This window comes from Rhea americana, unplaced genomic scaffold (assembly GCF_003343005.1).
Source record: "Rhea americana isolate MKP2758 unplaced genomic scaffold, rheAme1 scaffold_76, whole genome shotgun sequence".
Taxonomy (NCBI): Eukaryota; Metazoa; Chordata; class Aves; order Rheiformes; family Rheidae; genus Rhea; species Rhea americana.
Genome location: NW_028186934.1, coordinates 2229080 through 2256576, shown reverse-complemented (window position 1 = coordinate 2256576; position 27497 = coordinate 2229080). Strand labels below are relative to the sequence as shown.

Below are 27497 nucleotides of genomic sequence, written 5' to 3'. Positions count from 1 at the left end.
TCTTAGGAATTGCACTGGGTTTCCGATACCCACGCTTGCGCGCTTCTACTGCTCGCTGACGCTGGCTTGCTCGCGCCTGGTGATAGCAAGGCTCTGGCTTGTYGTGAAAAGAAACCGCTCTCCGGTTTGCCAAATCCACGCTTTGGGTTCACCGAGCCTCGCAGGCGAGCTTCGTGCGGCGGCGGCGGAGYGCCCCGGGGCCGGGAGGCGGGCAGGCTGCGGGGGCCCCTTCGGAGCGGTCTCGGCCCGCTCTTGCCGTTGAGCGCAGCAGAAGACAGGGCCACGCACAAGCCTTCGCTGCAGCTCGCTTCTTCTGGACCTCCCACCGCCTCCTGGTCTGCTTGGCCTCAAGAAGCAGGACKTGGGGCCTCAAAAGGACCCTCAAACTGAAACATCTATTTTGGCGTTTAGATCCTATACGCTCATTTTACACATTTGGAGGCTAATACGGTTTCTTAACTATGGATTTTGGTGCTTAACTTCAGCCTTGCGCTTGACTATGTATGTCCATGCTTAGTCCTGGTGACTCTGGGGTGTCATATTGACTGGTTAAGCCAAGACCTGCTCGCAGCTCCCGCGCGGTAAAGCAACCCAGGTCCAAGGCTCCACAACAGCGTTTGAATGTGACCTTGCGCGTGTCCCTTCTGCAAAATGAGTGACGTACTTCTCTTTTCCAGGGGAGTGCTTCGAAGCTTAAAGCACTGCTCTAAAGCCTTCTGCTGTTATACTGGATGAGGCCCTAAATCACAAGCGCGAGAGGCTTGYCCGTGCCGCGCGCCCCGCGAGCCTCGCCGCCGCCGCCAGCGGAGCAGGGCACCCTGCCGCCCCGGCGCCCGCGGCACCCACGGCGCCGTGACCTGGCCTTGACAAACCCAAGCAATGAAGAAAAAGCTCCCTTCCGTTTTGTAGTCCTTTATTTTTTTTTTTTTAAGTTGATCCTCCCATAGTAATGTACTGAAATGCGTTAACAGTTACATTGTACAAAGCATTTAAAGAAAGTACCTCAACTTGCCGATTATTTCAAAATGAGATTATAAACAAAAGGAAAAATAAATCTGGTCCCTCACTAAAGGCCAAAAAAAACCCCGAAAAATAACTGAATACCTTCCGTTATTTATTTATTTTTTTAAACATAAATTTGGAACACTTCATCTTACAAATAGGATTAACATGAACATAACATCACACAAGCTCGCAGACAACCAGCATAAAATATTGGGTACAGTTTTTAATCAGAAGAATCATGCTTTCATGAAGAAATTATAACTGTTTATACAATTGAATCAATTTACTGTATTACAAAAAACTAAGTCGCATCTATTAGTTATTTAGTTCATTAAAAGGAAAAAAAATAAAATAAAAGAGGAATGTAAGAAAATTTCAAACACTGTTTTGCACTCCCATATACACAGATCAGTTCACCTCACTTATTTTGAAGTACATGGGTGCCTACATCATAACGCAGTGGGGGACTGGAGCAGTGCTGTTTGTTACAGGAACAGTGCTATTTTAATCAACAAACAACTGTTTGCCAACAAATAAATACATGGTACACACAACACAAAGGAGAAATTAGAGGGGAGGGGAAAGGAAACGATACAACAAAATAGCGACATGATTGTCTAAAATTAAAATCTCATTACAATGATTGGAACTAGTGGTACTGTCGATGAGCGTGGTGCTTTCACGGAATTATCTGGATGATTTAGCTTCTTGGAGTGGTGAACATTCATAGTTTACAATATACACAAGCCTCTTATGTATTGTTTCTCACAGTTCTTTTTTTTTCTTTCTTTTTCCTTGTTTTTCCTTTTTTTTAACAACGCAGTTGAGAAGGCAAAAGAATCATGGAGAGAACAAAACATTCCCTGTTACTTGTTTCTACATTTAGGATGGATAGTGTGCATTTGATAGAACTATTTTCTTTCTTTGAAGGGCTAAAATGCATAAAGCTTTAATGAAGAGATTTGTACATAAAAGCAACTGTTCCCAATCCTGTGTCAAACTATCTTATACAAAATCAATTCGGTTACTACTTTAAAGGAGTGCCCATGTGTGTATCAATGCAGTCTTAACCCTTTTGCCCCTGCCCCTCAAAGCCGGGTGAACTGGAAGACACTTTTTCCCGGCCCTGGTTTATATAATCCACTGAAACTTTTTTTTTTTTTTTAAGTCGCATTGATCCTCCAGAAGTCAGCAGCTGCCTTTGCTGTGCAAAACAAAATATTGAGAATAAATAGTTTCTTTCTTTTTAAAATTATTCAGTTTAAGGTCACCAGACTTTAAATGAGTGACCCTGCAGATTTATAAGGCATTCTGCTCAGCAGTCTTTTAAATAGTCATATACGAAAGAGCCATGCTACTGGTTTGGACTTGGTCCCATTCCTGGTAAGACTTCACAACGTCATACGTGACTGATGGATTGAATGGCGCTGGACTCTGCAGCAGCTCTTGCCATACTGTGCCACATATTGGGAGAACTATGGGATGCAGAATGAAGCGAGTCCTTGTCAGAGAGAGAGAGCATCATCGCGTACGCCTGYGAGGGGGAAGCAGAGAGAGGAGAGCGGTCAGGCTCCACAGGCACTCGGCCGGCCTTAAAACCATGCTAGCTCTACATGTGTGGCACAAAGTTCAGGCAAAGGACAGTATTCTGAACTTAAAAAAGCAAAACGTGTCAGGTGGAACCTCTGTAAACCTTTTCAGCGACACTGTTGACTCACTGATTGCAATGAYTATTTCTGCTTTCATCTGATTCACAAAGCTCTGAAAAGCATTCAGTATTAAGAGAGCTAACTGAGTCGCATTTGCCTTCATGTTCTTGGCGCAAAACACTCTTCTCAAGTGCTAAATTCCCCYAAAAGCACATCATCTTTTGGCTGATAGTGTATTTCACAAAGCATCACATTCTACTTTACTTTGTCACTATGGGCATATTCTGTGATTTTTAAAACATGACCCTTCTTAAAGAGATTAAAAAGCTCTTTTTAATTTGTTCTAAAAATATTTAAGAAATGCCACCAAGACGTCAGTCTGATTAATATTATTTTGCAAATATGCTGAGGATGTACAGGCAGTAGCATCCAACAGATTCATCTATTAAAAAAAACAGCAGCTAGAAGACTTGCTAGACTTGTTTGTACCCTTGCAAGCAGCTTCTGTCTGACCATACTGTTTGTCTGAAAGCAGAAAATAACTATTTCTTACCAGGGTATCTCTGCACAGGATAAATAGGAACACAAATGGTAAAAAGGTACAAAAATTCATTCACTAATAATGGGGACCAGATCATCCCATGATGTCTGTGTAGTGGGGCTAGCATGGGATCCCAGTTGTTTCGGGAAAAAGCAAAGGCAAGTGAGGACACACTCAGGGAGCTTTATGGTCATGGAGCACAGCCTTGCTGRTAAAGCTAAAATGACCTTGCCTGCCCCACATCAGTAATTTAATCATTCTGGTATTTGGTGACAAGAAAATTTCAATGGAGTCAAGCTTTTACCTGGGATTTGGATTTCCTGTACAACGGTTGTTTTAAGTCCTCCGGCAGCTGGGACGTATTGAAAGCTGCCAATTCAGCTTCATTATATTGATTTTCTTCCATTTTCCTCATTTTGAGGCTATCTGTGAAGTGCCTTATGTGGTCCAAAGCCGAAAGTCCAGTCTTATTGTACTCATCCTCTTTATACCTACAAAAACACCATGGAGATTACAGGGAGTTTTAATGTCAATTAAATCTGCAGTAACGGGCTCCCCAGTGAACAACAGTTACACGACCGTCGTCAGACATTCAAACCTGCTCTAAGTTGCTGCCATTTACATTAGCTTCACCAAAAATTGTTATGTGTTACAGTGCTGCCCAGTAGGTAGGAGCGGTGCAGTGAGATTCAGGAGACCTGCCCTTGCAGGCCTACTCTTAAGGATGATCACTGCAGCTATACAACCCGCAGGCGTAGTTAGGTRGTGACCAGCACCATAACCGACTGAGGCTTAGGGCTGATCCTCTCTGCTTCCTCTACCCCCCAACATCTTGTTTATTCACATATCTGATGCATTTTCTCTTTTTTTCATTTGCGAAGCAGTTGGCACTGTGGAACCATGATACCGAAGCAAMGAAATTACACTTTCTCTTCTGAAAAAGAGAGGACAGCTGGTGGGAGCAGAGCAGTGAGAGGTCTTCTCTCTTCTGGTCTTGCCACAGTCTTTCACAAGACCGTTCTATGAGATYCAGGTAGATTTAAGGAAGAGGTAACATATCTCACACAAACATTTCCTGCCTCTGAATCTGAGCTCCTTAAGCAAAGTTATTTTTCCTCTTAATGGCTACAGATTGCATGAAGAGACTGAAAATAGGGCCAGTATTGACCAAAACACAGATGCGCGTTGCTATTGTTACTGGGAAGTTAGCTACGCAGGGCCATTTCCCACAGCACAACAGACTGGCGTTGGCACTCCTGTATGGGTCATTGTTTGGATTTTACATGTTGACGGCACCAATACTAGGAAGGAACCAACCTGCCAGGGGAAGCCTTGCAGTTCGTGTCCAAAGTACTCGTTTCCTCRTAGTCTTCCTCTGGAGTCCCCTCATGTATGTCACTTGTAACAGGTTCTTTGACTGCTTTCCCTGCCATTTCAGGATCTTCATCTTCTTCGTCCATCATTACTTCATCTTCTGCCTCCTCGTCATCCAACAAATCTGAGTTCTGGCTGGCTACCATGGCTTTCTCATCCTTAAAGTGGCTGCCATTCATTCTGAAATTGTCAAAATAAAAATGCAATAATCAAAAACCAATTATGAAAGCTCAGCATYCATGAGACAGATACGAAAAAAGATCTCTTAATAGAATAGCATAATTTCCTGGAAAAGCTTTATTTTATATCTTGTTTAGCTTCAGCTGTTTAGGCAGTATGGTAGAAAATTTCACTCAAAAATCAGTGGGACATTGCAGTGCAATCAGCATGTGATTTTCCTAATATCCTGGGCTCCTAAAACTACTGTTCAAGAGATATGTTAGGATATCCAGCCACATTTTCTCATGCATCATTTTGTCTCATGTTTCCAGTCATACATCTAGTCCAGGTGAAATAACTCATGGACTTTTAACAGAAGCTGTAGGGGCACAGAAACTTTGCAGATCAGATCTGGCATCTTCAAAAACAACATCCAATACTGTGTTCAGAGTTTTTGAGTCAAACTCACAAGCATAATTAACTTTGCCCACCATACCATCCATCTGGAAGCTATACTACTTAACCGAACATTGAGATTACATACATGGGCACCCAAATGTGTTTGCCTGAAGGCCTGAAGAGTTGTTTTCAACACTATCTCCACATCGAGCTACATTACTGACTGATTTGAAAGGCCAGAAGTAACTAAAAAAAGTCACTAGCCTCATACAGTATTTTAAGTGAAAAAAATGCATGTGGAAAWCTATTTGGTCTATATACTATTATTACATTGTCTTTCGCATTCAGACAACAACTTAACTACTTCCTACCGGACACTTATCAATACCGTAACATCCATGTTGAACTAGAGGCTTCTGTTTGATTTGATAAAGGCCTTGTYCCTGTCCAATGTGGAGTACCTGCAGCTGCAGAGCGTCCACGTCCTTAAACGAGAGCTAAAGTTATTGGGCATTGCCGCTGCACCAATAAATCTACGGCCAGAGGTACCGGTGGTATCGAAGGGCTGAATTCCRTGGAGCCGTGCGGATGGATGCTGGCGGCGCGGCTGGTCCGCTGCTTTACGTAATATGGAGGCCTTGATTCATCTATTGTTCTAATTGTGTAAAAGGTCCTAACTCTTCCAGGAATACAGTTACAAAAATGGAAACTGCATTGTCTGCCCGCGGTTAGCTTTAGGCTCTATATGCTTCAAACTGTGCAGGACAATATGGAGCACAGCAAAAGCTTTCTCAAGATAAGGATGAGCCACGCTGGAAACGTATTTGATGYTGAACATTTGACTTGCCATTCTAACAAATATACTTTCTTATGGAGCGTGTGTAAGCGAAAGCTAGTTTCTTCTCATGTAACAGCATCATTTWCCTAAACACAATAAACTTCCATCTATTTTCTGAGCAAATTCCAGCTGATTATCACAAGTTTAGTATTTATTAAAAAAATGGGATGATTTGTTCATAAAATCTGAAAAAAAATCTGAAGTTATACTGACGCCAGAAAGCTGGGGTAAGCACCTTCCTCCAAGATAATCAGAGCAGTATCTCTTTATCATCTTTTCTCTAAATAGGCGTATATAAGAAATTGTTGAGCATAGTTTGGGCTGCCAACTTGCTAGTTATGCTTGATCAAGACTGATAGAAATGAAAAGGAGATGGACTAAAACCAAAGTAATAAAAGCCATGTGATTAAGAAAACAGATTCTCTAATTATGCTTTCAAATGCAGTAATTTGCCAGGGATAAAATATCCATCAAAAACAGTCTGAAGTGCCAAATTTAGAAAGGAAACACTGCATAACCCAGCAACCTTTTCACTTTGCTGACTTCCTGTTGGAGGACATGTTGAGACCAGATGTGCAAAGAAAAAATCCTGAGCCCTCATTTCCAATCAAGATGGAATGAAATTTGAATATGCATGTAATCACTTAATCCAATACTTTCATGGAAATTGTGTTATGTCCACCATTTTTATTCCCTCACAAAGACATCTGGAAATTGAGAAGACAGCAAAGTTTCTTGCTAACRGTAAGAAATTTTTGATGTGGATAATGCAATGCAAATCAGCTGAAAAAACACTAAGCCCTATACCCAGTCTTAAAGAAATATATTTAGCCAATATGCATACCTATGTAGCAGCCTTTTTTGCTTGGYTATATTTTTATTAGCTGGAAATATTTATAAGTGGTCTCTCTGCTGTTGGTTTGAAGAACTGAAACCCACACATACACTTAATTATAAAAAGTCTCTCACAAGCTAGAGTACCGTGAGCTACCAATGCCTACCAACAGCCTCACTGACTTTTTCCTAGTAAGCATCTTTCTTGGTATTAAGTTGCTTGCAGGACAGGACTGTCAGTTATGATCTTTCATTTATTCTTAAGAATTTAACTTAGTCTACTTCATTAATTGCACATTTAAACTACATTTAAATTGTAAGGATTTCTAATCCATTCACATTTACCCATTAGATGTAGAATTCAGCTCTTCCGCAGTGAATATAAATTCGAGCAATTTTTAAATAGATCTAAATGAGCAATGAGAACTGGTACACAGCAATGTTAAACGGAGAGTTTCTGATACCAGGAGAAATTTGTTGATAGCTGCACCCTGYTGTCCAACCTCTGCCTCCAGTAATAGGCTTGTGAATGATGGGGAAGAAATCAACACATTTCTTTTCAGAAGATGCGTATGTGAAAACTGAAGCAACCAAGCTGCGAAAATTACTCTGGTCCAACATGGCATTAAAATTGAAAAAAGTAAGCTTAATAGCAAGCTAAACTGGAGAAGGAAGACTGCCACCTTGCGAAGGACAAACAGTCACAACTTACCTCTCCTCTGAGCTTCTGGGGGATTGATTGTTGTGGTTGCTGTTCCCAATAAAATTCCTAATTTCTGTGAAGTAAGAATCTTCCTTGTCGTCTAGGATTGCCCCTGTGCTTTCAAGTTCTGAGTGAGGTGAAGATGTTGCAGTACCTTAATGGGGTAAAATGCAGCAATTTTGTTGTTGTTCATTTAYATTTTTTATATTTAACCATTTAAATCAAATTGAAATTGAAACGATGGCTAAAGTGGGTGAGGCCACTAGAGAGCTCTCCATAATGGTCCGTGGCTTTTGGCTATAAAATTTGTAATTAGAAGGGAAGTATTACTATTCCATTGGCTAAGGTTGGTGTCCAGCCAAAATAATTGCTTGTATGCTGGGTGCCATTTCTATTGTTTATAATTGCTTTTGCCAAGTATATATTTCAAGATCTCCTTCCTGCTGCCTTGCAACTTCAATAATGTCAGTCAATAACTGTGTTAGACCAACAGCTAATGGAACTTAATTTTAGATACTGATTATATAGCTTTGCTTAAAACATGGAGTGGCCATTGACATAATCACCAAAGTCTATATTCATTTAGCACTTGGAGAGGCCAACAACAGACATCTCTCTCTGTGCATTAGGGAAGAGGCAGCTCTGCCTTCAGCACATGCACCTGATTATTTCTAGGGGAGGAAAATATAGACTGGAAAGACTGCAGCGTTTTTATTAAACCCCGCAGACACCTAAAGCAGACCAACGATATTCACCACCTGCCGCTGCCTTTGCTGCCCATAGAAACCCGCAGCTTGCTTCTGCTGATGTTGTGAGGTGACCTGTATGCCTGGGGGGGGGGGTATGCAGGCACCAACACCTCCCCCCGCAAGAGCCTGTTCTTTTCAGCTCCTGACAGTTGAGATATTTTAGAGGGTGCCAAAAAAATCTTGTAGAGTACCCCCCAAAACTCTGAAGCCAGGAGAGTCAAGTGACAGGCTGAAGCCAATTTTGCCAGGCTGTTCTGAAAATGCTACGCTTGGATTAATTAAAACCAAAAGAAAAGACATCATCCAGTTGTACTAAGTTATGCAAGGACAGAGTTTATGCTGGGATTTTCAAAGGTCTTTAATTGTCAGCACAGCTTATACACTTACATATTTTCCACTCATTGGAGCAGGTAACGCAGAACTACTTGTGTCTATTCACACTTGGTGTGCAAGGGCAGGACTGAGAGTGAAGAGGAAGCCCACGCGCATGAGCACTGGCTGCAYGTACGGTGCAACAGAAAGGCAAAAAGGGTTACCTACCAGACATGTTGCCATTCTCATGCTTTTTTAGATGTCTGTCGAGATTGGTTTGTTGACCAAAACACCTGTCACACAAGTGACATTTGAAGGGCTTCTCTTTATTGTGGATGTTACGGACATGTCTCTGCAGGTTAGAAGATATGCTAAAGGACCTGTCACAGTATTTGCACCTAAAAAAACAAAACAGGTGGGGAGAAAGAGGGTTGTTAGTAGCTGGAAATGCAAGATTTGCCCTAAGAGACACGCAGCACAATCAGAGTCAGTGCTCAGACGCAGTCTCTTGGTGGCTATGCAGGCAAAGTCCTCCCTGAAATGAAGAAATATTTTGCCCAAACAGCTGAAGAGCTGTGTTCTTAGAATGGAGATGTCATTTCTACAATTGGCGTTTTTAGCTTTAATTCACACTCGTCTTTGTATTTTAAATATTCATTTAGGAAGGAGCATAATATTTCATAGTTAATTGCATCAAATTACCTAGGGTAATTGAGTCTCATGTTTTTAAAACTGTTGCACGCAAAGTTGGGAAGTTTGAAAACAGTAGAGCAATAACTCTATTGTTTCATGTGCTGCCAATACAATACAATTAAACACTTTTGGAAAACACATGAAACAGATCCCTTCTAATGCTCAAATAAGGTAAAAAGGGCTATTTCTTTTCCTATTCTAAATTATACTGTGTGATTAAATCTTTTTTTTGAGGAATTAGCTTGCACGATTGCTAATCCCAGAGGAAATTTGGTTATCTTACAAAAACCAGCAATAAACAATCCCAACCTTTAATACTGTGCCAATGTGAGTAGTTTAGTCTATCACTCTAGTACCAGAGGCATCAATTTTCATACTCTGCAGTGATTTGGAATCCCTAAAGCCTTTACTGTATTGCTCTTTAAGCCATTACTAAGTCATACTATAACTATTCCAAATTCTCTTGTTGGCAACTACCCAACAGGCTTCATCACTCTAGTTTTTCAATCTTCTACTTTTCCCATACTTCAAAACATGTCTTTTACACTGTCAATGATGTCAATTTTTTAGCGCTGAAATTGTCCATAATGCTACTAATTGTTCCTGGCTTTTATGCAGTGGACAAGTATAACACGGATCAAGACCTCTCTTGAATAAAATTAGATGTGAATCCTATTTCCCAAAGAGACGTCTCAAAAAAACTATATTGTTTCCTYGCAAACAATGAGCTTACTCTGCTCTTTACAGGTCATAAAATGCATAAATTTGTGCATTTGTATTACTGGAACATGAACTGGCTTCTTTCCAGTTGATTCAAGTTCATCTTTCATTTTCCACGCAGTAAAGCTTCYACTCATTTCTGCCTGTACTCAGCTGTCCTGGATACTAACACCACTTACATATCCTTATCAAGGTAGGTCCTGGTTAACTAGGCAGAGCTCAGAAAGGAACCACATTAGGCAGGACACAAATAAACAACAGTAATGGAAATCTTTCAGAAATCAGTCACAAAACACCTGACTTTTTAGGTGGCAGCTACCTCCATTGAGTTCTTTCAAAAAGGTTTTTGTAAGGAGAATGTGATCATGAGCTCTGCTGAAAATCTCTTCAACTGTGACAGCTGAGAAGTGCGAGCTATCCTGAGAGGCAAGGACAGCCTCAGTGAAGGCACGGGGCGGCAGGGGAGTGAAGGCAAGGGATGAGTATTGCTATGGCACTTTTAACTGCCCAAAATTTTACAAGCTGCAACCAAAACCTTCCTCCTTCTCTGCAGCTCCAGCACCAAATAGCAGCTTGGAGTACAGCTTACCCCTGTTTAGACAAGCATAAAAGGTCTGTTCAAAACAAAGCCAAATTGTCATGTTTGCCAACGTCCCTGTAGCAGGATTCTTAGACAGTTTAACTTTCCTACGAGGAATAAAATTTTAACTGCATGTTTAACTGGGAAAACAGCTTAGTCAGTAAGGAGCATCACATTTCTCAGTCAAGACAAAAATCCGTGTACCTCTACTGACAAAAACTTGTGTAAACAAAAGAAAAAACAGGTAATAAACAGTGAGCAATTCCCTTAAACACGCAAAGAGTTTCACAGGCACTTATTTATCCCCATAAAACCCTGTTCAGCAGGCTTCGCCCATTTTCTAATAGGAAACTGAAACATAATGGTGGGTAGAGAGGAGATTTCCAAAGCTATTTAAACATATTGTGTCTGCCTACATCACTGGGATTTATCTTAGTAACTTCAAAAATCTCTCTTGGAAGGTTTGGATTCATGAACACGTCGCCACAACCAAATAAATACCAGTGAGTCATGCCAGAGCCATGGCAACATGTGCACACACCTAGACACGGCAAGCGAGCGCAAGGGAGCCCGAGCGCAAGCTTCCTTGCCGTGGGAACGTTTCCCACGGCTCTGGCCTTTCGTCCCAAAATTCACTGACAGCAGCAAAATCATCACTAGTTTAAATGGGCTGTCTATAAATCAGTGCTGGAGCTGACAGAGAAGGCAGCTATTGAATGCTCATGTGCTCGCTTTATTCACGTAACCACATACACAAGGCAGGATTATACCTATAGGGCTGCTCTCCAGTGTGCGTCCTCAGGTGACGTGTTAGGTTTGCAGATCTTGGGAAAATCTTGCCACAGTATCTGTGATGAGAAAATGGTTGATAAGATAATGCAACCTCTGCTGGCTCCATTTAGGATTAAGCTGCACTAGATGCATAGCCCAAATTAAGTCAAAAACACATGGTACTAATGGCATTGCTTTAGTATCATAACATTGCAGTAAAAGCACTCAGCAAATTCAGCACATAAAAAGTGAYTGATACGAACATACACATACGTGTGCGTTATGTGTATGTGGGTTTACATACGTATGGTTTACATACACATGGAATCTGAATTGCTTGCACTGACTGGCTTTTCTTGTGCATAAAAAAGTGAAATATGAAAACACAAGTTTTAAAGATCACCCAAAATTTCAAACTCACTAAGAGCTTCTCTGTCACATTTAGATTTGGAATCATGACAACCCATTATTAAAGCCTTGGATTTCTGGCTTGATGTAAGCAGATTTCAAATCTTTCAACTCATTCTCCGCGTCAGCAAATGTGACATCATTCTGTGCATTGAATAGGATCAGACCAGACAAGATTCAAAGACCTAATCCATCAAGGTATGTTTCTATAACAACATGTCTCGAAAGAAGGTGACATGTTTCCAGAAAGATCAGATAAACTGATATGCCAGTGTCAAATGCCTGAGCACGCAGGAGATTCTATAGAGACCTAAACAATGCAATTTAAAAACAATTCACGAAAGTTGAGAATATGCCACAGGAACAACAAGAGCAAAAAAGATTTTTTTTTTAAGTAAAACATTAAGATTCAGTTTATAATTGACCCAATGCTATTAATCACATCCAGCTCAACTTTGCACTGGGACTGAGCATGCACAGCTTGCTCTCAAGTCAACAACGGCAGTGGTTGCCCGTACAATGACTGTCTTCACTGCATTTAAAGTCTGCACACGTGTGTCCTAATAATTCAGGCATGTTATCACTGATCTCTTCGGACACTAAAGACAGAAGCCAGAAGAAAACATTTCTGCGGTATATGATTGAAAAATTAATAATAAGTGAACATTAGTATGAAAGCCATGAGCAAATTAGGGAGGAAATTGTTCATATAATAGTTTCAGCCTCACTTACCAAACTGGGAAGATACAAGGCAAATTCTTTGTTTGATAACAACCAAAAAAACAAAAAAGCGAAAAACCCAGCCCAAAACACTTCCCACGTTTCCGTGGCTACAGGGCTCCCCACCAGACGGGCTGCGATCTCCGCTCGCGTTGCCGCCGGGGAGCGCTGGCAGCAAGCCGCGGGGGCTGCCCCACCTGCACGTGTAGCGCTCCTTGCCCTTGCGCAGCAGGCTCTCCGGCAGGGCGCTCGGCGGGGCTCTGAAGTTGAACATAGACGGCACCGACTGGATCAGCTCGCTGGCCTCTGGCTTCAGGGCGCTGAAACTCTCCAGCTTCTCGGCCATGTTTTCAATAGCCGACATCTGCAACAGAAAACAACCCATTGCTCGTTACGGCGAACGTGGCTTCGGCGTTCTTCCCTCCAGGAGAGCCCTAAATACAAACACCATAGAGTTTTGAGACAATAAAAAGGTAAATGTATAGTTGCTGTTGGAAAAATTACCGTGCAAATTGGGAAAAATGGTGGCTGTGATGTGTCACTTTGATTAATTCCTGTAATTTTTAGAAAAGGAGTGTCATTCCTCTGGCAAGGCCTGCACGTGGCAAAGCTTCTCTCCTAATACCTATTAGGGAAAGCAGCTTCCGTGCAAAATCTAAATTAATTGGCATTTGTTTTTTATATTTTTAAGCTTCAGTCTCTCTGGAAATACAGTTTATGCAGTCATACTTCATGGGGCTGTGTGTGCATATGTGTGTGTATGTGTAAATGTGTGCACTTAGATGCCCCTGTTCATCCCACCTACTGAAGTCATCGGCCATTTTTAACCAAATTCAAGACAAAAAATAGAGATCCCAACAACAATTGGATTCCTACAGGTTTGATTAAAAAARAGTTGCGGGAGGTAAAGATGCAGCTGAACCAAAAGCTGCAACAAGRCAGATCCAGAGAGGCTCTGACAATGTCTCAGCCATGTCCAGCTATTCAGTCTTCTTGCACATCAAAAAAAGAAGAAAAAAAAAAGCTATGATATAAATCCATAAAAAACAAAATTGCTGAGCTTTTGGTGTGCTTTGTTTGTATTACCAGCTACATCCTGTTTTCCTACAATGTCTTAACATTCCTGCTCTACCTCAGCTGTTTGCAAACCCCATGTAAGGAAAACTCCCGCAGCCAGAAGTGATCCRGTGAGTACCATAGGAGAGTTGCAGTGAAGTCAAATCCTCTTCCCACCAAAATCAACTGAACTTTGCCATAAGCATCAATAGGAAGAGAATTCGACTTTCATATGCGCACTACAAAAAGTATATGCAGTCTAAAAAATGAAAATCTGAAGAAGATGGTCTTCCTGACCCAATGAATTGCAGCAGAATGATGCATTACAAAAATGCTGTGCTACCAAAATTTTTTCACAGTGTACTCCTTATAGTGCTGATGGTAAGGAAACAAATTCTCTGCTAAATTGTATTTGAAAAAGAAAAMGGTTACATAAAGTCATTTGGCTCTTGCCTACTTGGTTCATGCCCTTGTTTGAAATATTAGTTAGAATTAATTGGCAGCAGAAAGAACTCTGATCTGTCAAACTGCCTTTCTCTGATTCAGTTTTCCCTGAGTTTTTTTCACCTTGCTGTTCTGACTCCCTCACACGCTAGGTGGTGGTGTGAGGCCCTCCCCATCTCAAGCCACAATATTTAGTACAACAGTAAGCTGGCCAAAACTATTAAAGATGCCTTGAGATGCCTCCATTTTTGATTCTTCACCATTAGGTGTCTTCAAGGGCTCTACCTTTCAGGGAGTGGGCATTAAATAATTTCTGAAGATTGGTTTCCTTTGAGGWGTCTGGAATTGACCACAAAAAACTGCTCTCAAACTTCAAACGTTGTCAGATGGAGAGTTCAAGATCGCAGCTGTTATCTACTGTCAGGCAAGATTAACCCTTTGCCTATTTGTATCACTAAGTCATGTTAAAGATGAGCCATGCTCCTCAGCCAAAGCCAGCGCTGGATTCCAAAATTTCTATTTCTTCTGAAGTGATAAGGAAAAATTAGACCGTAACTCACCCCGCATTTACTAACGACCTTCTAAACCGAAGGCAAAGCCCTGCCACGACTCGGCCCCGGCTGGAAGGAGCYGGGCCAGCAGAATTGCCGTGCCTCCTCTCCCAGCGCCGGCACGGCGAAGTGGAGAGCCCGCACCACCACGAGCCACAGGGCTGCTTTGTGATAAGCCACGGTATTAACCAAGTGCTCGGAGGACACTTTCATGGTCTATTCCTTAAAATTCATCAGAATGCTTTTCTTTTTCCTTCTAATGYGAAGAATTGCATGTTTGTCTCCTGAAATGACTATTCACATGCTGGTTAGCTCTGGGCTTGGATTTTTTTTTTCCTTTTTGCCTGCAGCCTGCCCTCTCGCTTCATGCTCAGACTCCTAATGCTGACTACAAATTGCATTGTACAGGGTACCACTGCCAATTTGCCAAATGTCTTTCATCAAACACGGTGCGAAAAAAAAAATCTCAGAGGGAAGTCAAGATACATTTACTTGTCAGGCAACAAATGGGAAAGCATTGCAAGGCAGTAGGGGCTGTAAGCTCTGGGCTTTGATTCATAATCACTCAGCTGCTAAAACATTCTCCACAGATGCAAGCAGACAGCACATTTGTCAATATGAAGGATTTTGACACGTACTGATCACAGGCGTGAGCTATGTAATGATGCTGCTGCTGGGATAGGAGGTAATTCTATCTCAGCCGAGAGATGTCATTATCAACCCGTACAACTCAGCATTACCATATATTTATTTTTATATGGCGTCATATTTGTCCTTAGCCGGAATCGATCCTTAAAGCTTTTACGATAGGCTTTCCGCTGCCTTTAATTCCTTCTAATTGTTCCCTTCCAGAAATCATCCTTCTATCCTGCAGTTGCAGAAAACAAATGGTTCGAATGAAAAACAACCTTTGGCCTTCAGGCTGATTAGCAGTGACAAGACAGTGCATGGGTTATGATAGCACTTATTTATGGTGAAGAATAATAAGGGCATYGAGAAGTATAATAAATGTTTTATTTATGTATATTTAATATTCAAGTCAGTTTCATTATCTAGTGGTTTTAAATCATTTTTGGATCACCATTCCTCATGTACATGTCTCCCTACAGTAATACATTAAAGAAACTATTTTCCCCTTTCCATTTAAAATGGCTTAGTCATGCTTATTCTTTTATTATTATTTTCAGGATTTTGCAGAGGAGAAATTGAGCCTGATTCTTCTCCGGCGTACACTGATGTAGATCAGCAGTAACTCCAACAATTCCTACAGGATTATATCAGTCCCAAAATAAGGATGAAATCAGGATCTAAGCTTAAATCCCTCATTCAGAGGAAATACAAGCACTTCCAATTACATTAAAGTATTACTAGCTTTCCAAAAATACATTTCTCACCATAGGAATTACTACTGTTTATTTTTTTTAGGGCTGATCCAGTTAGTTACCCAATATGATTTCTGATTTTCAAGTAATGCACCAGCAACACAGGCAAGTGTTTGGCCCCAAATTTTTATGGACAGGAATCAGTGCTGCTCCACTGCTGCCTGTATAATCATAGCAGTTACTGTCTCCTGGAGGTAGGGCTCACAGCAACCAAAATCAGGTTTTCTTAATAGTAAGGGCAATAAATTCTTTTTTTTTTTTTTTTTTTTTACAAGCATGGAAAAAAAAGGCGGCAGAACCCAGAAGGCAGCCCTGGTAACGAAGGGTTAAAGCAGCTGGGAGGCAATAGCAGGGAAAGGAAGATTTGCACTGAGCGCTGGAAGTCACCAGTGATGCAGATTCAGGCAACTTAGGCGAGCAGGGGACTGCAAAGCCTTGAAGGAGTGCCCGCCATGAATTAAAAAAGCTCCAAGTGTAAGTGACAGATCTTTTCCCCAGTACATTCGGTCACGYGCCAGAAATGGAAAGTGTAAGAGCTTTAACTGGAGGTTGCCTCTTGCTTACTGCAGTTAATGGCTAAGAGAGGCTGCGGCTCCCATTCATTTGGCTAAACCCATCTTGAGCCCACTTACGTTTTTGTTGAGAAGTTCACCACTTTAATTAGGTGCATATGAAAAGATACTAGCTTTTCTTCCTTTCAAGTCTTTTCCCTCATAATTTAGCTGGCTGCCCTCTTTTTTTTTTCTTTTCTTTTTTTGTATGGTAAAAACTAATGAATGACCATTTCTCATTCAGGTTCTGCAAACCATTCATGGTTTCATACAAGTGTGCCACATCTCCCTCAGGCATTTCTCTTCCAAGCTGAAAAATCAAAATCTACTTAGTCTCTTTTCGTACAGAAGCTATTCCATACCTCTGATCATCACTGTTGCACTTTTCTGTGTCTTTTCTAATTCTGCTATATCCTTTTAGAGRGGGGCTTCAGCTATATTCAAGACCTGAAAGCAATATAGCATAACGATGCTTTCAATGCCTTACTGCTAAGCACTGAGATGACATTTTCATAGAACTATCAACTCCAAGGTCTCTTTCCTGAATGACTGAGTCAAGAGATACAATTTCCCCTCTGTATTACTTGGTACTTACCAACACTGAATTTTGTTGCTGTTTTAATCCCCAGTGACTCAGCTTTCTGTGATTCTCCTGCAAAATCTTCATGGTCAGCTTTGGCTATTCTAAATAAACAGTTGCAAACTCTGCTTTTTGCCTGCTCACTCTCCTTCCTACAGTATTTACAAATACATTTAGCAGCTCATATCCCAGTGAGAAACCTAGGTAGACGTGGTGATAATCTTTAATGATAGTAAAAATTGCTAATTTATTCTTTTTCTTTTTTTTTTCTTTTTAGCTAATTATCAACCTGAGAGGTGACTTCCCCTCCTACCTGATGGAAGCACAGTGCCCTTGAGAGTAAGGACCTCTACTTCAGTCAAAGCACACAACTGAAGTCATACGTAGTCCTTCAAAACACTCTTATTACTGACTTGTAAAAATCCAGTGCCTCTRTAAGAGCTACACTGACCTCTTTACCTCCACAGGAGCTGTGCTGACCTCAGCCTTAACTGGGGACATGCTACTAGGGTCAGTAACCCACTGAACTGGGCCAAGTTGTGGGCTGTAGCATTTGTCCTGGGAAGTACAGTGGGTGTTTGGAGGAAAGAATTGCCTCTTCCAACCTATAACCCAAAACCTCTTCCCAGGATGAATTCCTGCACTGACAAGAATTAAGACTAGTAACACTGCCTTCACTCGGTTCCCTGGAGCCATGCATTATCACACGGGAAATGAGTTTTGGCAGCCCTTTCATCATCACCTGGTTTCAGCCTGACATTTCTTCTCTGCATGTTAGGTGCATACTATCAAGGTAAAACCGTGCCCTCCAGCTGCCCCAGAGCCACTTGGCTTGGGCTTGGTTTGCATGGCCTCCAAGGACTTCTTCCAAGAGCTGAGGCTTGGGGCCAAGTTTATAACCTGAAAAACTGGCCCCATCCTTAGCACAGCTTTCAGGAAGGGTCTGCACCCCAGCCAAGGAAAAGAGTGCAAGGGCTGAGGTGTTCCCCACAGGGGACATGGGGAGGCAGCAACCCAGGGAGGGAGGCACCGTTTGACCTGGAGGACGGCATTAGTATAGCTACTACGTCCATGGAGAAAGGTCGCCAAGAAGGTAGAAGACCGAGAAGATTGCATTACACATTTTACATAAAGTTATTGCCTTCTGGACAAGTAATATCTGCTCCTAATCTGAGATCAGTGAATGACAGCATTTTATATAGAACAGTAACTTTTGATTTACATATATAAGAGTTGTTGATTCTATCTGCGTCCAGATGTCTGGAAAAGGAAGCAGCTTTACCCCCACCTCCCTCCTGCTCCCTCAGAGGCTATTAACCTCCGACTGACGCAAACTAATATGTAGTCACAATTCCCCAGCTCAGACTCAGAAATGCAGACATTACCATAATCGGCTAAAACAAGTATTTATAAACATTTCAACAGGCCAGATATCATCAGCAGGGGCCTCGGATATTTGTCTTAAAATTTATTAACCAACTGAAGAAAAAGTGACATAAATAAAGCAAGGTTTGTTGTTGCTGTTTTTTAAGAATAACCTGATGATATGAAATAATCTAGCAGACAATGTCATGAATTACATGACCTAATGTTTTACAAACTAGACTCCTTTAATGCTATTATCGTAAAAACAACTGACTTTATGGCCATAACTCATGGGAAAAATTGTTCATATGTTTGTTTTCTATTTTTACTAGTGTTATTTAGAGAAGTCTCAAAAACCCATCTACTAAAGTTCAGGATTTCTTCCTCCACAATTCAGGTTATAATGCTTCCTCTAAAAATTACGACTTGCGAATTTGTCATGTTGTAACTCCATGCATCTGAACATCTAGCCATGGAACTTGGCTGAGCTTTATTCATGTCCAAAGGATCCGTCACACGTGGCTGAACTTTATGAAACAGTAGTGAGAAACTCAAGCTGATCACTAGTGTAGATCCAGAACAACTCTACTCATATTAATACAGCTGGCGGGGATTTAAGCTGATCTGACAGAGTGAATCCTGCCTTGAAGTAAGTAAAATAAATGCTTTGCTAATACACTCATCAAATTTGTTTTCATTTGTAAAATTATTTACTTCTTTACAATGAGTCGCCATATTACTATCGCAAGTGAAGTCTGAATCTAATTTGAGAACCTCTTTAGAGTAACCTTCTTTTGATGGCACCAGAAGTGGATGATAGAGCRTACAGACTAAATAAATCATGATTCATTCAAGAGAGGGTGTTTCTCATTGATTTGAACTATAGAGTTGCTGCCAAGGAATGAAAAACAATCTGAAATAATCTTGAAATCAATGGCACACTTAACTATGAAYTGAGATGGAAAGGCTCATGTGACATATTCAGATCTTGCAAGATGAAGATTCATCTATGAGGCAGCCTCCTCCTCTAAACAATTTACGCTTTATAAACTTATTTTTACTGCAGCTGCTTAAGCGTTAGCACGGCCAGGAGACATATACACAAACAAAAAAAGCAGGATGATGGAAATTTGAGGACCAAGCCAGTATCAGTGAAAGTAGACAGAAGAAACAGACTGCACTATGTTTTGCAACTTTCCAATTATACCCAAAACAGAGTGTTTTTTCTGAAAGAGGAGTGTATCTAGAGTGTGCAGGCCAAATCCCAAATCTTTCCACAGCCTCTGGATAGTTGAATACACTATACTGCAAAGAACATGTTCGGGAATCACTTGCAAGCTCTCCAGGTCTGACATCTAATCCTAGTCTATTGTCTGAGGGTTGTCCAGAATTAATGAGGAAAAACACCTGCCAGCTTTTCCTTTGCTTGTTTTCCTGGCTCTGAGGCATTCGCCGCAGCGAGAGGGGCTGTGGGTCCCTGCTCACAGTGCCAGGCATCCAGGTCTGCACCCCAGGAATGGGTTTTGCAGTGGTAAAACCACCATCCTACAGACCCAGATGCTTCTCCACCACTGAGTTCACTCAGGGTCTACTGGGGTTCGCAGGAGGCCTTTGGTGCGTGCTTTGTACTTTTTGCCTAAAGAACCTAATGCAAATTATGCAGCTGCATAAATAATCAATTTACAGGTAGAAAATAGGGGGGTTAAAGCTACAAGTATGTCAAGGAAAGCGATGGTCCAGCATGGCTTTTCAACCGTGCTGCACAGGCGTGCTGATGAGTGCTGAGATCTGTGCCCATCTTCACGTGCAGCGCCTTTTTAAAGCATTCCTGCACTAATTCTGCGCAGAGACACACACGTGGAAGAATGCATTCAGATCTCAGCTCTCACTTTATGAAATTCTGGCTTCATGTTGTGAAATTTGTCCGTGTCTCACTGTGAGTGACACAGCAAGAGGGAGTTAGGACTAGAGCCACAGCAGACTGGCTCCAGCTCTTCKCCCCGAAACCCGAGGCTGTGAGGTTGGGAAAATCTGGGACAAGTATTTATGGGTTCAGCACAGCAGCTGAAAAGCCAGCAAYGTACGAGCAAAACACTGTGTTATTTGAGTTGCATCTGCAAAAGCAGTTTCGGAGGCTCGTGTTTTTATGATCAATTTAGATGTATTAAAAATAACATTTTATAAAAATAGAAGAGTAGGCTCAAATCTGTTCACATAAGGGGAGGCTATGTAAGTATACACACAGGACAAATTTGACCCAAACACTGCAAATAAATGGATGTTTTATTTGTGCTTTAAGTACAGCAGTGAGCAATTAAGCTCAAAACTTCAAAGCTATTAAAGTGAGTAACTCCCACTGAAGTCAATATGAGATAGAAACACGAAGTCCTCTGAGTCTCTATATTTTAATGTCTAGAATGCAGATTAAATATTTATAACCATTGCAATCTAATAAGATTTCAGGCTGAAAAATTTTCTTCCAACCTCTGAAGCAAACAGTTTGGAACAGTTTCAGTTAAATATAAACAAAAACTGTATTTTGAAACCCTTACTTAGGTAAAGCTCCCATTGCCTTCAACAAATAAGAACTTCAGGGTAGGTAGGTAAAGATAAAGCCAATTTGACGTAACAGAATATCATCCACTACAACTACAACACTCTGTAGGAAAGCGTGGCATGCTCCGTAACTGTGTGGTAAGTTACCTTTCATATCATAATTTCCTTATGCAATTTATTTCACAATGATTATATCAATCAAAAATACAAGCAATGAACTTACCCAAATTCTTTGATCAGGCAATTGGAACTGGGAGCAAAATTGAAACAAAAACAACACATTATTCCTGCACTGGAACCCTCATTGCAATCAATCTACTAAGTACAATTTTATTTTAAGAAATCAATTAAGGTTTTATTCAGAATGCTTTGTTGTATTGGAGCATTCTCTCCCTAAGAATTCAATCYTTGTAATGGTAAATTATGGCAAAATACAGCTAGCTGACCTAATCTTTTACAGCTGTTGGGCCACAGGCACTGAAAGGACTTTTGCCCAAGTAGGGATGGAGTAAGGACTACAGAGTTTGTCTTTAACATCTAGTCCAAAAATCTATTTTAAAGATCTGTTAACAGACATATTAATCAGTTTAAAAAATTTCAGTTAAACTCCTGCTTAATCAAATTACAAATTTCACAAACAAATGCACCTATAGAAATACAAATTTGTAGGAGACAAACACTAGAAATATTTTGTTTATATTTTACATAGATAAATCCTGCCAGTAGAAAATGGAAAACTTATGGTGTAATCCACACCTGTACTTTTACAGGGGTGAACAGGACTATAAAACAAAAGCAGCTTTTCTGCGAGCCATTCCCCAGCCCTCTATAAATACCGAGCCAAATTCTGCCTTTGCAAACAGGAGAGCCCTTCCTATTAAAGTCAGCAAGCAAGCAGATTTTGACATTTACTTTTCTGACGGGATGTGCAATAGTGGTTTAGTTTCCTTTTACAAYGTGTTAAGAGTGCATGTTACACTCACAACTTTTGTATCGGTCCATCCCATAACGAGTTAAAGGCATTATCCCTGGCAGCTAGGTAAGTGATAAAAGGAAAGCCAGTCTTTACCATGGATTTTTTTTCTATTGTGCAATGAGAAAAATGAATGAACGGGCAAACAGGTGTAACATGTACATTCGCTCCCTGGGCATGCCATGGAAAAATGCTGGAATAGCGTCCAGCAAAACAAGACTAAGCAAAACCTGCATTTTATGGGATGCCTCTTCCACCTGGAACAGGAGTGGAGGCACGCGAAGGGCTGCTCAGCCCTGACGAGCCGCAAGTCCCCAACTCCCCTAACCGCCTGCCTCGTCCTCTCCTCAGACCAGTTCCCCACCTGGTGTGTACCTTAGTGTCACACTTCGCCACGTAARAGAGCACCCGACGCACCCCTGCCCAGCTGCAGCGCCTTGGAGCAAAGCCTTCGCCCAGAAGCGAGGGAGCCTCCTCGCAGACCGGGCGAGCCCAGACACCACTCAGTCCTCTTCACCTCTTTGCTTATTAGTACTATCCACGATGAAACGGGAGGTTCTATTTGTTGCTTTGCAACTTTCGCAAATAAAGTAACACAGCAGGAGCTGCTGAAGGTTCACTCTTGTACATAATTTCTAGATAATTTTAATACTTCATTAAACCTTTCACTTTCTACAGGCATTGGACCTGGAAAGGGATGCTTCTGTCTGTAYTCTCCACCCATGCAAGGGCATTATATTTGCGTATCTGTGACTGTATGTTGTTATCAGTCCTTCCCAGATCTCTCCTCCCAGATCTTCTCCCAAATCAGTCCTTCTCAGATCCCTACAAGTCTCATATTTCAGACTATATTCCATACAACAAGAGATATAAGCACGGATACCTTCACTGGCAAAAAGCACACCGTGGCAGCATTGGCCCACAAATTCAGAGAAGCTGAACCAGAGACAGGTTTTACACTTAAAATACAACACCCATATGGGGTATCACTGTTAGGATGAGTCTACAATCAGCAAAGGGTTCAAATTTGCTAATACCACATGGGGATTTTAGATTGGGCACAAGATTTAACCCACATAGATATTGAGACAAAAACTCCTTGAGCAAGGAGAGGGAGAACAAAACAAGGGTAGGGGGCTGCTGAAGGAAAGCAATGTAAAATTTTCCCACAGGTGCTGTTTCTGTGCTACACACATATTGTGATTGTTGCTTCAAGGATATCCCCATAAATTTCTGTTATATAGCAAATAAGAAGCAAGATAGTAAGCATACAGTCTATAAACAGGAGAGTAACCCTCTCACACAGCAAAAGTTGATGTTTTTCAAGCATGTAGAAGGGATTCTACAAAGTCCTTGGACACGCTATAGCCCCACAACTCTTACCTAGAAGAGATGGAGGGTTTGTGTAACGTGAGCTGAGAGATATGCAGAAGGTTTTCTCGCTTTTCTGGGAGTCCTTAAACATTGACGAAAGAGACTGATCTTATAAAGGCAGGCAAAGAGCTGGGATGCTCAGTTTTGTAGGCCCAACTTTGGATCTACATCATTTCCTTATAATTAATATTGACTCCACTGCAACCACCTGCAGCATGGGATCCTGCCGAGCAATGGGGCAGCTCCAAACATTGGTAGTTATGTTACAGTTCGGTAAGAATACGGCTCTAAAACATACATGTAGTTTGAATCTGGCTTCCTCTATAATCAAAACATGTTGTTTCATCTGCAAAACATCAAGAAGCTCAGAACAATGCTTATGTTTTCCCACCACAATGGTGTAGTAAAAATTGTGTGTTCTAGGAAATCCAAAAATGACTAAGACTGCATTCATTTCTCTGCACCTGCTTTGAAGCATCAATAGGCTTGTTTACAACATCAAAATTCCCAAAATACTTACTTGTGGATGAAACAAGAATCCTGGGGAAGGTCTCAAGTATTTTTCTTTTAAAGCTTCGAGCGGGTCAGTTAACTTTCTTTTCTCTACTCTGTAAATGTTAAAATTAGATTTGCTTGTGATGAATCAGTCTCAGATAGTAATAATTATACAGCTACTCATGTTTAAAATAGTCAATTAAACATCAAGTAATTTGTTTTTCAGAGATAGTGGTAAAAATTAAGGAAGTACAGTCAACTTTTGATACCCGCATACAACTCATTACTACTAATGGGGGTTGTGAAATGTCATTAAAGGGAGATTATACCATTTACACAGGAAATAATCCCATTTCAGAAAACCAACAATAATGATAATAGACACTAATGACTAACTACCAAGCACTTTTTATGAAGAAATACAGCCCAAGTGCATTTTCCACTCACACAGGAGTGGAAGCCAAGGCATGAGGCGCTCTGAGCAATAGGTCTCGAGTCTCATCTGCCCGTGTGTGACACTGCAGCCACAGTCCTGGAAACTGCTCTTTGTGCACACAAAGTTCACGCTGCACAGAGCAGCAGGAGAAATACAGGCTCGAACGAATGCAACAGATCCGCTAGATCAGCAATATTRTGATGAATTAATGTGTGCATTAAGGTAGTGAAACACAGTGCTGAAAATTCAGAAGCAGTATGGAAATCCGAGGTCTTTTTGCCTTCTCTACTACTGCTGTGCATGGTTTAAGGGACAGATTCTGTTGTCAATATATATATGTAACTCACAGCAAAGGAAGGCTCAGTAACAACTGGCCTCGTGCTATGCTGGCAGAATTTGCATAGATTTCATTAGACTGTAAGGCAGGAGCATAAAACAGGAGTCATTTCCACTGCTTCAGGCATTTAAAATAAATATGACGCAAAGAAATCCTATGGTCTAATACAGATACCAATCTGGCATGAATAAAACTACCTCAATTAGCAGCCTTATATCCTGTTTCTTCATAACGCATACCTGTTGTCTTAGGTAAGAGAGCATTCTGCAAAAGTTTTGCCAAAAGCACTTCTTTTTTAGATAAAGTAAGACCATTTACTTGTAGTAACTTTTTTTAACAGCAGTCTGTAAAATGGGTCATTTAGATTATGGACAATATTTTTACGGTGAATATTTCTCTACTCTGTTCCTGTGGTCTAATTTAGATGCATGGCTATTGCTGATTACAGATAAGCAAGCAGAATGGCAAAGGGCAAACAGCGGCTGACGTACACAGGACACAGGTGAAATCCCAGTGAAGTCAATGTCAGCTCTACTGGAAGGCACAGAGAGGCCAGGTTTTTACAGTCACTTTTTAAAACCTCTGTTCACTGACAGTGCCCACTTGTGTGCCCATGAAAGTCAAAAACAAAGCTCCCACTGACTTAGTAAGGTAGATCAGATAAACTAACCCCTTGGTTAGTTTTTGCATACCCAAGGACGTTGTGCCCTCACTTGTACTAATAAAATGCCTCAAAAAATTCAACACATTGCTCAAATCAATGTAAAAAAAGGCAGAATTCACTCTGAATTTCCATTTACAAACCTTAGGACAAATTTGCATTTTTGCCTTACCTATGAGATACTCCTTTTTAATACAGGAGGAAATAAAAAGGTGGTGTGCAACTGACCCAGGCAACCTTTCAAAATGCACTCTGATTTTCAGGGAACGGAAGAGGAAAGGGGAGGTAAAGCCAGGTGGGAAGTATTATGGAAGAAAAGTAATTTGTGGCAAACCAGTGTTTTCAAAGATACAAGACATGAAATATGCAAACATACACTGCTGATGCCAATTCATTTATAGTAAGAAGATACTCGAATTAAGCCATGTGTGTTGAACTAATGACTCACTCCAAATAGGGCAGTAATGAACACTTGCTAACTACAGAACTGTAAGACATGGGGTTTGATCTGAGCAGTTCAGATTTGAGGGATCAGCACACAGTCTGGATCATCATGTGCCCAGGTGGCCTTGTTTCCCTGCAATGATGCTACAGGGCCAGAGGGAGAGGGGACAGGGTGGTCCTGCATCTGTGTGCAGGCAGCTCGGACAGGACTAACTAGCTCTACTGTAAGGTGCTGAGATCCAGCATAATTTTTTACCTGTAAATGGGATCCATAAAGAACGGAGTTGGTCTGGCATGCTGCAAAGAAGACTCAGAAGCTTTCCTTTGTTCAAGGTCACCTCCTTTCTTTTCACCAAAGACGTGGTTTTTCCGAGGCTCGGCCGGTTTTGTGCCACTGGCTCGACTTCTACTGCCCATGCTGAGATCTAGAGGCTGGTCCTGGCTTGTCACAGGTGGAGCTGCTGGCTTTGAGGGTATAGGAGTAACTGGCTTCTCCTCCTTACGCTTAGTGGTGAGGTCAAAGGGAGACTCAGAGCTTCCCTTTGGGATCTTCTTAATTTCACTGGGTGATTGGGGCTCCATTTTCAAGGGTAACGGTCTCAAGTCTCTATCAGGAAATGGATACATTGATTGAGAGAATGCTGGAAAAAATGGGAGGGGAAACATGGAAGGGTAAGGTAAGGCTCCAACTTTTTTGTCTTGCAGCCCCACAAGTCCTGTTGAACCAAAGTATTTTTCAGCAATAGAAGCAATAGCCTTTATAGAATCATTCACAGCTCCTGACACCGCAGTTTGCTCCTCTAAAGATGGTGAGAAAATGGAATGATTGCTGTGTTCTTTCTTATTATTTATTGAAGCCAAATTCTGAAGAGAGCTTACTTTGTCTTTGAACATTTTACCATTTTCTTTAAATTTCTCTTTCTCACTTTCAATGTCACTTTCCAGATCAGAGCCAGAGGTGGTTTCCAGGTCACTGCCACTGGGGGTACTGACATCGTCAAGGTCACTACTCTCTGACTGGTCACTGAGTTTTTCATGCGGCCTCTCTTCAGAGGACCTCTCTGGTTGAAGCTCCACTGGCTTATTTTCACCTACAGATGGTTGCTTATTTAGTGCCTTCAAAATATCCTGTGTAGCTGGCAGTATCTGAGGATTTGTCATGAGGGGACTTTGACTTTTGTTTGTCTGATCTGTGCTTGGTAGTCCTTTAACAGGAGAACTAGTAGGTATCAAAGGTGGCCTGTGGTACAAGCCTGAAGGAAACAGACCAGGGAAGCTAAAAGAAAATCCAGGAGCTGTTGGAAAGGTAAGACCAGCAGGATGCCTATTGGCTCCAAAATAGTCAGCAAGGCCCGGATTTGCATGATTCATATTAACCATGGACGTTTTATCCATAGCTGGGGTTCCAGGAAGTGAAATGCCTTGGCCAAAAAATCCTCCTGCTGCAAAATGGTTCTTGCCCTCACAAAATCTCCTGTGTTTATTTAAGGAAGACGTAGTGCTGAACATTTGTCCACAGTCTTTGCACTTGATTTGGGTTCTGCAATCAGCATGCATGCGCTTATGACGACAAAGGTTTGAAAACTGAGTATAGGATTTATGGCAGACCTCACCTGTATGTAAACAACAACAACAACAAATCTCAGGCTTTATGGTAATTTCCCCCACCCTCAAAATTTTGCAAATAAAACAATTTTTTACCCTCCAAATGTCAATTCGGAAGTCATAAGGAGAAGTCTGGTTGCACAAATGTATGAAAAACTACTGTACTATTCCAAAGCAAGGCATCCAAGCAGACAAATGTCTAAAGACAGCACAAAAAAAAAAACAAAAAAAA

The 27497-nt window shown here is 41.3% G+C and overlaps 1 protein-coding gene across 1 annotated transcript in view; it reads right to left on the bottom strand.

Annotated features, from left to right (window-relative positions):
• Nucleotides 1-896: 896 nt before the first annotated feature.
• MECOM (MDS1 and EVI1 complex locus) overlaps nucleotides 897-27497 on the bottom strand; it is a 384872-nt gene continuing 358271 nt past the window's right edge. Inside the window, exons 10-19 of the mRNA XM_085322312.1 lie at nucleotides 25917-27273; nucleotides 23808-23895; nucleotides 21164-21190; nucleotides 12653-12819; nucleotides 11327-11404; nucleotides 8792-8961; nucleotides 7512-7656; nucleotides 4513-4749; nucleotides 3500-3686; nucleotides 897-2539 (exon numbers count right to left, since the gene is read on the bottom strand). Coding sequence (XP_085178438.1) covers nucleotides 2405-2539; nucleotides 3500-3686; nucleotides 4513-4749; nucleotides 7512-7656; nucleotides 8792-8961; nucleotides 11327-11404; nucleotides 12653-12819; nucleotides 21164-21190; nucleotides 23808-23895; nucleotides 25917-27273 — 2591 coding nt within the window. The 3' untranslated portion in view covers nucleotides 897-2404. The remainder of the gene's footprint in view (nucleotides 2540-3499; nucleotides 3687-4512; nucleotides 4750-7511; nucleotides 7657-8791; nucleotides 8962-11326; nucleotides 11405-12652; nucleotides 12820-21163; nucleotides 21191-23807; nucleotides 23896-25916; nucleotides 27274-27497) is intronic.